The sequence below is a fragment of the Sinocyclocheilus grahami genome, unplaced genomic scaffold, assembly GCF_001515645.1.
Source record: "Sinocyclocheilus grahami isolate Dianchi unplaced genomic scaffold, SAMN03320097.WGS_v1.1 scaffold832.1, whole genome shotgun sequence".
Lineage (NCBI taxonomy): Eukaryota > Metazoa > Chordata > Actinopteri > Cypriniformes > Cyprinidae > Sinocyclocheilus > Sinocyclocheilus grahami.
The window spans coordinates 31644-44839 of NW_015506011.1; the positions used below are offsets into that span (position 1 = coordinate 31644).

The window sequence follows — 13196 nt, forward strand, 5'->3', positions numbered from 1 at the left end:
GAAGATCATGTGACGCTGAAGACTGGAGGAATGATGCTGTAAAATTCAAAATATAAAATATTATTCACATAGAAAATAGCTATTTTACATTCTAAAATTATTTCACAATTTTTACTGTATTTTTGATCAAATAAATGCAGCCTTGTTGAGCAGAAGAAACAACACCTTTCTGAAGTATTTCATTATTTTCAGTAAAATGGACAAAACTTTTGTCCCTCACAGCCTTGTTTTCATTTATACCGAGTCTGAAACTATAAAACTAGACAACATCTTCCACACTTTGGCATTTGTGTGAATATTGTCATCATCCTCTCGCTTAAAGTGCATGTGACAGCATGAAGACTTCCTCCGAACTCTATGAAATATGTAGATGCATCCGCATGCTTTCAAAGCTGAGTTCTCCTTTTAAATCTCAGTGTCAAGTTTCTGGTATATAAATATTTCAGCAGCTCCCCGAGTGCATCGTCTCATAATTTCCTCAGGGCCTGTCAGAAACTCCCTCGATACGCATCTCTTCTCTCTCTCATATCCTCAGGTGTTTTGTGGCTCTGCATCGTGGCCGAGTGTCTCTATATCTTACTGCTGGCCACCGGAGGAATCCTCATGTCCATCGAGGTGTGCCATTTTGGAAATGTCATCGAAGGACTGAAACTGAATGCCTTTGCTGCCATATTCACAGTCCTGTCAGGTAACGTGTTGCATTTCTATAACACCAAAACTGAGGATTAAGGGACTATATTTACCTCCTTAAGCTGATTTTCAAGGGGCATTTTTACCTTTATAAGGGCCAATTTTCTAAACTTCTAAACTCTCCGCTTTATAAATCACAATTAAATTAAATTGATATTAACAAAAGCCATCTTTGCTGATATTTAGATGTATTTACGCAGACTGTATAATGCAGCTCAGAGATGCAATGAATGCATTTACACCGCAGTTACAATTGCATAAATAATGTTAAGAGATTATTGCATAAATATACTGAATATAGAACTATGAAATGTTACTTTAAATATGAAACTAAAACCACCAGTAGGTGGCGACAAATCACTGCCTTAATAAGTGGATCATTGATTTACTAATGATTCTGAAATAAAGTGTGTGACTTGCTGATTTTGGAACGATGTACCAGCATAATATTACTATTTCTGCCATAAAAAAATGTGTCCAAAATGCACATCACTACATATTAACTTGAACATGAACAAATTTCATTTATTTATTGCATACCATTGTAGAAAGTATAAAATAGCGATCTGATAGATCCACATTCAAGACGCATTGTGTTTGATTGACCAATTAAAAAAATCAAAAACAGGTGAAGCAAATATCCCTTTTCTATGCTAGCTACTGCAATGCATTAAAGCCCTCTAGCAGCTGTCCTCATAGAGATGCATTACTGGTCGATGTCTATCTACCTGCTGGCTGTCCTCTGCCTGTTTCTTTGTGGCGAATGTCTTTGCATTTATGTGCTATCAGAGCCCTGAGATACATACAAAAACATCCGGCCCAAAATCCCATATAAGCCTCACAGTATTAGTTATCCAGAATAAACAATAAAAATAAGTGATCATGTTTCTGAAGGGTTACTGTAATGAACGTGGGCTGCACTGTCCGGGATTCTGCTGATTCATGAATTAATGCGGTTAACAAGCGCTTTTTATTGTTATTATTCACTAGTGTGTGTGTTTGTGATGGTGTCTGCATACAGGCGGATCGCTGCGGTTGTCATGGAGACGTGAGGGTTATCGTCAGGCACGTGTGAGGATTCAGATGGACGTGATATTATAAGAGACACACACCACCTTTCGTAGGGAGTCTCTTTCAGCTTGCTGTTGCTGTTTTTCCACTCGATTCTGTGACTCAGCTTTATTGAGTGGATTCACAGCGGCTCAGAATGCAGACTTAGTGAGCTGTAAATAATGTGTAATTTACCTCTGTGCTTGCTATTTCTGGCGAGGTGACTTTGATTGTCCAGACGGCGGGTCTGACGCTGTTGATTATGTCCAGTTTGCCATCTGGCCAGAGCATGCTTCACTTCAACATAATGACAACATTAGGCAGAAAACCTGACCTGTGCTGCTGCAGACACTCATTCATTCAAAGATTTCCTAACATTTCATCTGACTGATATTGATAGAAAACTACATTCAAACAAGATGACTGAACTGTAAACATCCAGATAAACATCCAAGCAAAGACGTTATCTTTATTAACAAACCACATATTTGAAGTCTAAACAAGTATATTCTCGCCTAAAAAACTCTTAAAACTACATTCTGTGACACAAAAACTGTAGTATTAATAAAAGTATAGTGGATTTGTGCTCACTGTGAGAAACACTGCAAGCGGAGTGATACAAACGGTGAAACAGTAACAGTCAGAGTGCTGTTATCACTAGAATATTGCACCGCTGGAAAAGGCTCTCAGCCAATCAGATTCGAGGACCAGAAAGATGGGGCCGGTTGCACCAGCTGTACGCAAGTTACAACTTAGCCTAGTTTTGACGTAAATGGACACTAAGTTACAACTTAAGCACTACTAAATATTTGCACCATTACACTTAGTTGAAGTGTAACTCTATATACAGTATAAACTAAATATTTACGGAAGCGACCGGTCAGGAGTATAAAAAAGCAGACTGAGGGAACTGCATCAATATGCTCTTCTTTCACCTGAAAACCTTCAATGCTTTAGACTTATATGATGCTGCTGACATTTACACTCACGTACATATTAAGAGAGAGAACAATATATGAATAAACCTACTTTGTTTCTTTTTTAGTGCTTCTTCGACACCCATCTACAGCGCACCTGGTCTGTGTTGCGCTGCATATCAAATGATTTTAAATTATTCTTATGTGTTTTTTTTTTCTTTCAGTATTTATTGATCCTTATTCAATTACAGTTTCTGAATGTTATTTACATGTAAAAATAGCTTACCTATAGGCTAATGCTATTCATGATTAAGTAGTATCATTTCTAATGGAGACTTATAGACTTATGTAGTTATGTGAGGCAAAAGAAGTGAGAATGAAGGATAAACAAAAAAACACTAGCTTTCTATTTTTTCTATTTTTCTATTCTTTTTTTTCTTTGTGTGTGTGTGTGCGTGTGTGTGTGTGTGAGAGAGAGAGAGAGAGAGAGTGTGTGTGTGTGTGTGTGAGAGAGAGAGAGGTTATCGTCAGGCACGTGTGAGGATTCAGATGGACGTGATATTATAAGAGACACACACCACCTTTCGTAGGGAGTCTCTTTCAGCTTGCTGTTGCTGTTTTTCCACTCGATTCTGTGACTCAGCTTTATTGAGTGGATTCACAGCGGCTCAGAATGCAGACTTAGTGAGCTGTAAATAATGTGTAATTTACCTCTGTGCTTGCTATTTCTGGCGAGGTGACTTTGATTGTCCAGACGGCGGGTCTGACGCTGTTGATTATGTCCAGTTTGCCATCTGGCCAGAGCATGCTTCACTTCAACATAATGACAACATTAGGCAGAAAACCTGACATGTGCTGCTGCAGACACTCATTCATTCATTCATTCATTCATTCATTCATTCATTCATTCATTCATTCATTCATTCATTCATTCATTCATTCATTCATTCATTCATTCATTCATTCATTCATTCATTCATTCATTCATTCATTCATTCATTCATTCATTCATTCATTCATTCATTCATTCATTCATTCATTCATTCATTCATTCAGAAAGATTTCCTAACATTTCATCTGACTGATATTGATAGAAAACTACATTCAAACAAGATGACTGAACTGTAAACATCCAGATAAACATCCAAGCAAAGACGTTATCTTTATTAACAAACCACATATTTGAAGTCTAAACAAGTATATTCTCGCCTAAAAAACTCTTAAAACTACATTCTGTGACACAAAAACTGTAGTATTAATAAAAGTATAGTGGATTTGTGCTCACTGTGAGAAACACTGCAAGCGGAGTGATACAAACGGTGAAACAGTAACAGTCAGAGTGCTGTTATCACTAGAATATTGCACCGCTGGAAAAGGCTCTCAGCCAATCAGATTCGAGGACCAGAAAGATGGGGCCGGTTGCACCAGCTGTACGCAAGTTACAACTTAGCCTAGTTTTGACGTAAATGGACACTAAGTTACAACTTAAGCACTACTAAATATTTGCACCATTACACTTAGTTGAAGTGTAACTCTATATACAGTATAAACTAAATATTTACGGAAGCGACCGGTCAGGAGTATAAAAAAGCAGACTGAGGGAACTGCATCAATATGCTCTTCTTTCACCTGAAAACCTTCAATGCTTTAGACTTATATGATGCTGCTGACATTTACACTCACGTACATATTAAGAGAGAGAACAATATATGAATAAACCTACTTTGTTTCTTTTTTAGTGCTTCTTCGACACCCATCTACAGCGCACCTGGTCTGTGTTGCGCTGCATATCAAATGATTTTAAATTATTCTTATGTGTTTTTTTTTTCTTTCAGTATTTATTGATCCTTATTCAATTACAGTTTCTGAATGTTATTTACATGTAAAAATAGCTTACCTATAGGCTAATGCTATTCATGATTAAGTAGTATCATTTCTAATGGAGACTTATGTTTACCGTTAGTTATGTGAGGCAAAAGAAGTGAGAATGAAGGACTACTTTGTTTCTTTTTTAGCGCTTCTTCGACACCCATCTACAGCGCACCTGGTCTGTGTTGAGCTGCATATCAAATTATTTTAAATTATTCTTATGTGTTTTTTTTTTCTTTCAGTATTTATTGATCCTTATTCAATTACAGTTTCTGAATGTTATTTACATGTAAAAATAGCTTACCTATAGGCTAATGCTATTCATGATTAAGTAGTATCGTTTCTAATGGAGACTTATGTTTACCGTTAGTTATGTGAGGCAAAAGAAGTGAGAATGAAGGATAAACAAAAAAACACTAGCTTTCTATTTTTTCTATTCTATCTAGTTTTTTTTTCTTTGTGTGTGTGTGTGCGTGTGTGTGTGTGTGAGAGAGAGAGAGAGAGATGTGAAATGCTAGTGTTTTATGATGTCCAGCTGAGCTGTAGTTCAGCACTGCCTCCTGCTGGTGACAGAGAGGTCAGTCTGTAACAGTGTTTGTCTCTGGTCTCGGACACAGGTCTTCTCGGGATGGTAGCACACATGATGTTCACTACAGCATTCCAGCTGACCGTCAGTCTGGGCCTGGAGGACTGGAAACCACAGAACTGGGACTACAGCTGGTCTTATATGTACGTTCACTCACGCCATGTGCTCAGGGATGCTTGTCTTAAGACTTTTAACAGCTCAAGCACTAGAAGCAATGCATTGCAAATGCAAAACTGATATGAAAAACGCTTGAATGTGAGCTCAAAATATAATAATATAATATATGTAATATAAGTCTTATAGTTCATAGTACAATAATAGAATTGATTAACTTGATCTAAAAAAAAAAAGTACACAATACTTGGTAAAGTTAAATAAGACACATAACATAAGGCTTATATTTTAATACATTTGTATTTATAATTTTCTTTTTCTTTTTCTTTTTCAAATATTCAAGTAACTACAAGAACTGGGACTACAGCTGGTCTTATATGTACGTTCACTCATGCCATGTGCTCAGGGATGCTTGTCTTAAGACTTTTAACAGCTCAAGCACTAGAAACAATGCATTGCAAATGCAAAACTGATATGAAAAACGCTTGAATGTGAGCTCAAAATATAATAATATAATATATGTAATATAAGTCTTATAGTTCATAGTACAATAATAGAATTGATTAACTTGATCTAAAAAAAAAAAGTACACAATACTTGGTAAAGTTAAATAAGACACATAACATAAGGCTTATATTTTAATACATTTGTATTTATAATTTTCTTTTTCTTTTTCTTTTTCAAATATTCAAGTAACTACAAACCAAATATGTTTATACTGCAGACCCGTAATAATATGAACTTTATTAATTCATTACTATATAATAAATTGGAATTTCAAGAAGGACATTTTGAGATAGAAGTCATAATTATGAGAAATAAAGTCATTCATACTGTTTGCAACAGCTTGTGTATCCTGTGCCTAGTACTTCCGACATGCATGTTTTTTGAGTCTTGCAGGTCCATCATCTGTCCTTGATGATGCCTGATTGTTTAATAACTATAGTTAAAAGAGCGATGCTGATTTGAAACCCTCTTGACGTTGTTTCCTCCAGCTTGGCCTGGAGCTCGTTCACCGCCTGCATGGCCTCCTCAGTCACCACCATCAACAGATACACTAAGACTATTCTGGAGTTCAAACACAAGCAGAGGAACATTGAGAAGAACCTGAAGATCAAGCAGAAGCTACTGGACCTGGACTCTCCAGACCAGGTGTGGGACATGTACATCAGCTCCGTCCCCAGCACGGCCGAGGAGTTTCTGGACCTGTCCCGTTCTGGACGCAAGCTCTCCGCCAGTTCAGTCTTCCTGGACCTCAATGACCTGCCGTCTGCACAAGCAGAGGAGTACTGCTGAAGTCTCGCTCTTCTAGCGTCTTTATCAGAGCCGTGGCCATGCAATAAGGTCTCATGACTGTGCTCTTGCATAACGTTTGGTTTGATGTTGTGCTGCCGTCTGAAGGTGATGCTGTGAGTTTTAGTTCGTTGTTAATGTGCTGCTGACGTTGTGTGCGTAAGACGTATTGTGGAGAACTGGGATGAATGAACGATTTGAATTAATCGAACCATTGAAACTGCATTAGAAACATTCTGAGAGCTGCCACTGATTCAGTAGAAACAGTAGATCTTTTGCTTTAGAAGTCCAATTACCAAATCGATCCGGAGGGTCTTTTAATGAGACACAGATTACGTTCCTGAGTGCCTTGGTTTGAGCTATTGATCTTGGTTCTTTAACCGTAGCATGCAAAAGTCCTGGAACGGTTTATTTTATAGCCTATTTGATCATCCGTAATATGAAGTAATGTAAAGCTAACCATTTCATTTAGCTCTATTTCGTTAGCTTCTCAGCTCTGAAATATAAGAGAATCATTTTGCTTTTGAGTTTGCATTCTAGTGCAGTGATCTATAAGAGTGTGAAAAGAACAAAAGTGTAATTCTAGATCAGCTAAGCACAAGCGAATGTCTGGGATAGAAGAAGTGGCTTTACTGTGTGTTGCTGTGTTTAGGATGAAAGAACGTGATCCATGAGCTCAAGTGTGTTTGGGTTCTGTATATTTGACCTCATTTCAATCATAAGAATAGATAACACTGATTTATCCATTAATCTGTCTATGAGTCTTTGATCTGCCTAAATGAACTGTTTATATTTTATGTGAAACATATAGAAGATGCAAATGCTTTTTTACAGTACAAGCTGTTAGTACAAGCAGCACTCCTTCTAGACTAATGGTGTTAAATGCATGTCAGCTCGTTCATGTTTAATTTGATATTTTGTGTTCTCATAAGTGAGCGAATTGCTGTATTCTTCATTTCTTTGACTTTATGTTGATGAAATGTATGTTAAATAAAAAATATTTCACAAAAGCAGACAGGCATCGAATAATAATGATCAAACAATGCATTATAATAATTAAGAACCTTCATAACCTGAAATGAGGAGATTTTCTTCTGTCGATGTTCTGCTTGTTTCGGCCAGATGGTGGCGCTGCAGACTGTTTTTCTAATACGATCTCTAATGCACTGCTTTAAATCCACACATTATATATTACATATATTATTTAAATAGTACATCATTAATAATCAATGACTGTTTGCCATGAATAAACTATCCAAAGGTCATGTGGTACAACAACCTCAAATGTCATTGGACAAAGTGGCTCGTGTGAGCATAAACATGTGAAACATAAACAAATTAAAGAAATATATTATTATTGCATTCACGTTTATATTAATATCCATCCATTTTTGGGTACAAACACCTACACAGGAACTTAAAATAACTGATTGGCTTTAGTGGGCTGCATTTCAGACTAGTGCAGATGCATGCATGCAGAGGGAAGTAGCATCTACATCTGAACCAGTTACAGCTCACAATCAAAACCAGTTTGAGCCACTGGATGTGTAACGTGATTGTAGATGAATGCTTCTTTCTGTTCAGTGTAAATACTGCAGCAATGACCAATATGCCTATGCTACACAGTTTATTTCAGACTCTTTTCGATATGAACGATGCTTGACCGAGCAGCATAATAGAAAGACATCAAAACTGCAAGAGCAGAAAAGTGCTACTTAAACCAAAGATTTAAGGTCATTGCTATCAGTTCCCTCAGACGGAGCCACACCGATGGTATGAGAAGACTGCTGTGACCCTCTATCTATCTGCAGACGCATTGATTTGAACTGCTACGGGGCCATCGACCGTCCTTAGATAGGGTTTCTCGAGACTTCGACCCCATTCAGACCAGCTCACGCAGTATAGAGCCATTAGAGAAGTTCACTGCCATCCAAAGTCCATGCCTGCCATTTGGTAGAACTTGAGGTTGTGAGGCAGGTAGAATTCCCTCAGTTTCTGAATGACCTCCGGGTCGATTCTGGGATGCGTTCTGCCTTTGGTTTTGCCCAGACAGTGGGGTTTGCTACCGCCTTCTGGCTTTTTGAGGCAAGGGAAGCCCTTGGTCTTGTTGAAGTAGAAGTGTTTATCGGTGATGATCCTCTGCAGGCCGAGGAAGTCCTGCACGCGGCCCAACTCGCCCGCCGGGTCACTTATCAGCCTCTCTCCGTGGACGAAGTGCATCTGCGAGAGCGGAAAGTAGGCCAGCCAGCGCTGCAGGTGTCTGGCGTACAGCCCGATGTACAGCGGGCTCCAGAGGGAGTCTATGTGTCCCGTGGATCGGTTCTTGAATGCCAGGCTCTCGAAGCTGGGGATGCCGGGCGTCTTGGAGGTGATCTGGGTGTAGTCGGACACGGCGCGGGTGACGGGGTCTCGCACCACCACCATCAGCTTGATGTCGCGAGACATGGCATGGATGCGGCCTGGGGTCTCTGGGGTGACGAAGTATCTGGGTGTCTTCTCCATCACCATTTGCCCATTGAGGGCTTTAGGCATCATGCTCCTAAAAGACCAGAAGAAGAGAATTTGATTACTTCTCCAACACCGGCAGATTTTCTCACTAGATAACCTGTACAGTTGGACAACAATACACTTACAGTCAATTGATCTGGCTTTACGGGATATGTTTACTTATGTTTATTAATAGAAACATGCAATAATTCCCATGAGAAATATCTTTAATTATGACATAACAGCGCATCTGTGCGCAGAGCAATGTAACGCATGTTAGAGTGTGTTTCACAGCTGTATATTTAGTATGTTTACGTTTTTTCTAGCTGAATAAATTTTTAATTAAACGAATGACAATTAAATTCGAAATAGTCCCTTCAGACATCTAAGTATCAGGGTTATTATTTAAATAAAACTGAAATTAAAAACAAAAGTAATTAATAAAAATAATTCATTGAATAAAATTAAATATAAAAAAACTACAAAAAATATAAAATGATATAATATATAAAATTAAATATAAAAAACTTTTTTACATTTTGTTTAATAAGTTAAAGTAAAATGTAAAAATTCAAACTAATAAGCAGTATTGCTCTGAAGCACCAGAAGAACGAATTTGATAAACGAATGGTTTTAGTCAGTTCTGAACAGCAAGAAAACAGGATTCAGAATTGCGAATCAAATTTAAGAAAGTAAAACGAAGTGAAATTCAAAGAAAATGATCTAACTGTAATAAGTGTCATCTTTAACTGTAATGGAAATGTTGTCAAGACAAACTTTGAGCGATGGTTTGAAGAAAATTAAAGCATTTTCAGGTTTATAGGCCAAATCTGTTTGAATTGTCATCTGTAGAATTGTGTATTTCGTTTATCTAGACTTCTTTATATTTAACAAACACAATGCATTACCTGTTCGAGTTTTCTGAATTGTAATTTTCACATCATCAGCTTCCTGTGGGGTGTTTCTTAGAGGAACAGTTCACCCATAAATGAAAATGTACTCATCCATCGTGAAGGTGTTTAACTTTAAACAGTTGCTAAACTAAGAGTCTATAATCCATAATATCGCTTCCTCCCGTGAAAAAGTGCGTCTCCTGTTGTCTCTCACATTTAGTGCGAGTACAGAAGAGGATTAGGGCCAAGCAATAATAAAAAAAAATAAAATCATCTCGAGAATGAAGTCATTATAATGCAAGATTAAACTCAGTACATTTCGAGAAAAATTTTGAAATTAAATGTTGATTTCAATGTTGAAAAGTAGAATTTAATTTCGGCTTTTTTCTCGAAATGTAATGAGTTTGTTCTCAACATTTTATTTAGACATTCTTCTAGAAATTTAACAAGTTTAATCTCACATTATAATGACTTTAATCCTTTTTTTTATCATTGCTTGGCCCTAATCCTCTTCTGTAGTTTTGGCTTGTAAACGCTGCTTGATCTGTGCAGATTTCTCTCCTGATTCACACCAGAACACTGACTCACTGGAGGAAGAGTTATTATGGATTATGGACTCAATGTATTTGAGTTAAAAGCGTCTTAATGCTGGATTAGTTTCAGCTTTTGTCTTCTCCAGATGTTAACTGATGGACTGGAGTGCTGTGGATTATTGTGATGTTTTTATCAGCTGTTTGGACTCTCATTCTGACGGCACCCATTCACTTGCTGAGACACTGATGCAATGCTACATTTCTACAAACCTGACGAAGACACAAACAAACACTTTTCGGCAAATGTTTTAATTATGGGTGAACTACTGAGCAATCCAAATAAATAAATGTACATTGACCACTCGTAAATTAAAAATGGCATAAATATATATATTATATGTTTATAGTTGTATAACTAAGTGGAGCTCAAGGGGAAAAGTTAATAATAAGTACATGATATGCCTCTTTTTAAAAAGCTACCTCAACCACCTCAATCAAGGACACAGCAGATAAAGGTATGAGGCTCACAGTAATGGCTCAGACCCAGATTATGCATATGATGACCGAGACGTGCTGCTCAGATAGCTCACTGAGGACAGCCGTATGATCCTCTAGTGTCCCCAGACCTGCCTGCATTATCAGTGACTTCATCTGAGAAAGCACTTAGTCTAAAGACTTCCCTGCTTGCTTGTGCCCAGCAAGTCTCTTAGATCCCACCATTAATTATTCACTCGCTTCAAGCGCTGTGACCGCTGGGTGCTTGCGTGTGCCGCTGAGAGTGTGTCCTCCAGCTAATGCAAGGGTTTCTGATGTCCACCGACTAGTGAACATTACTGGAGACAGAGGCATGTGTTCAATAACATGACATGACGCTTATTTTATTATCTATTCAAAAATATTAAATAATTCATTATTTAATGTGTAATCATATTTCATTGTCTCATATTATAATAAAATAATACAATTTTAAAATGCAATTTATGATGAACATGTTTCTGATTTCTGAATAAAATCATTTTGATTTTTTTGGGGAGGGGGGGGGCATAAAGTGAAAAATGTCAGGGTGATACAACATAATCATCAAAAAAGGCTCTTGAAAGCATGAAATTATTTTAAAGAAACCTTATACTTATTTTCTTAGAAAACATAAAAATACTGCAAAAACTGCTTCACTGCATATTAAATATGTTGTCCACCGGAAATGATGCGTCAAGGTTAGTAAGAAATATAATATAATTATAAACTATAATTTGGCCTTTATGACAGGTGTGACTTTTATATTTTATATGTTTACACTTTGAAAACAAATCTTTTACCTTTAAAACATTTCTGAAAATAATGATACTGACTCAACGTGTAAGCAAATTATATTTTATTGCACATAAATTATGTAACGGTTGTTGTTTTTTTAAACCAGAAAATAAAAATGAATACAAAGGGATATATTTCTGAGAATGTTTTATTAAATGTTTCCTTCTCTTGAATGTTGCACACTAGTGTATATCTGTCACTGACCCGCAGTGCAGTAGATTCTTATTTGCGTTAACTTAATTGAGACGATCTTAAAAACTTAAAATATAATGTTTTTCAGAATCCAACACAGAACCAGGCCTGATTCAGAACAGGTAAGTCTTTGTTTGTAAAATGTTCACAGAACATGAAGATCAATCTAAGCAGTATTGTCTGTAAGCTTTGTAGAGGCTTCATTGTTTGGCACATTGCTCTGTGTCGACCAATCACAGGAGCCCACGGGAGCCCACAGGAGCCGGCGGATAGGTCTCCTCTAATTGAGGCAGCATTTGACCGGGACTCTCTGAGGTATCCTGAATAAAGCAAATAGTGCCGTGGGTACTGATCCTGATGGGGTCTGGTAATGCGGGCCTCAGCTGCGGCGGGTGGCAGGGGGAGTTTGTAGATGGGCCACTCTATGGCCTCATCAGCAGCTTGCTGCGCACAAACAGATGTGAGGCAATTACTCCAATTATTCCAATGAATCTGTTTAATGGGATGATATAGTCTTCGTTTTTAGAAGCGCTGACCTGGGCACTCACAGACAGGTGCGTTATTACAATTTAAAGAATAGAAATACCCCACACTGACATGGCTTGAATGTCTATGTTTTGGTCAACAACAAAAAAAATAATCAGCATATTACACTGATTTCTGAAGATCATGTGACACTGAAGACTGGAGGAATGATGCTGAAAATACAGCTGCTCATCACAGAAATACATTACAGTTTAACAGAGATTCACAGAGAAAACAGCTGTTTGAATTATAATAATTGTTCACTGTTTTTACTGATCAAATAAATGCAGCCGTGGTGAGCAGAAGATTTCAATAATGGTAGTGTGTGTAGCTGAAAAAACCGGTGGAGGAAAATTGCTCAGAAATTACTAGTAAATTTCCCAATAACTACAAAGAAACAGAAAGTAACACACCAAAATAGTATTTTCTTGTAATAATATTTGTTTACAGTGTTTATTTGACTAAGACATTTCCAATAATTAAAGTTGCAACAAAAAAACTTACACAAAAATGGAGAGTTCATAACATCGTGCATATGTTGCAGTATTTTTGTGTACGTTTTTTTGTTGCACAAGGGGAAGAGAGTGAGTGAGTAAATACTATTTAATAAAGGCAATATTTATATAATAATAAAAAACAGGAATATGCATTTGCAGTAAGACAATGGGGATTAGGAAGTGTGTGTGTGTGTGTGTGTGTGTGAGTGTGAGTGTGTGCTTGTGTGAGAGAGAGAGTG

The 13196-nt window shown here is 37.3% G+C and overlaps 2 protein-coding genes across 2 annotated transcripts in view; one reads left to right on the forward strand and one right to left on the reverse strand.

The window, feature by feature from the left end:
- The window catches only part of LOC107562660 (germ cell-specific gene 1-like protein), a gene marked incomplete at its 5' end in the record, with an annotated part of 10507 nt that extends 3565 nt beyond the window's left edge, over nucleotides 1-6942 (forward strand). Inside the window, 2 exons of the mRNA XM_016247343.1 lie at nucleotides 5144-5255; nucleotides 6222-6942. Coding sequence (XP_016102829.1) covers nucleotides 5144-5255; nucleotides 6222-6522 — 413 coding nt within the window. The remainder of the gene's footprint in view (nucleotides 1-5143; nucleotides 5256-6221) is intronic.
- A 1017-nt stretch (nucleotides 6943-7959) lies between these two features.
- LOC107562673 (heparan sulfate glucosamine 3-O-sulfotransferase 3A1-like) overlaps nucleotides 7960-13196 on the reverse strand; it is a 16200-nt gene continuing 10963 nt past the window's right edge. The window contains exon 2 of the mRNA XM_016247356.1: nucleotides 7960-9058. Within this exon, the coding sequence (XP_016102842.1) occupies nucleotides 8440-9058 (619 nt within the window). The 3' untranslated portion in view covers nucleotides 7960-8439. The remainder of the gene's footprint in view (nucleotides 9059-13196) is intronic.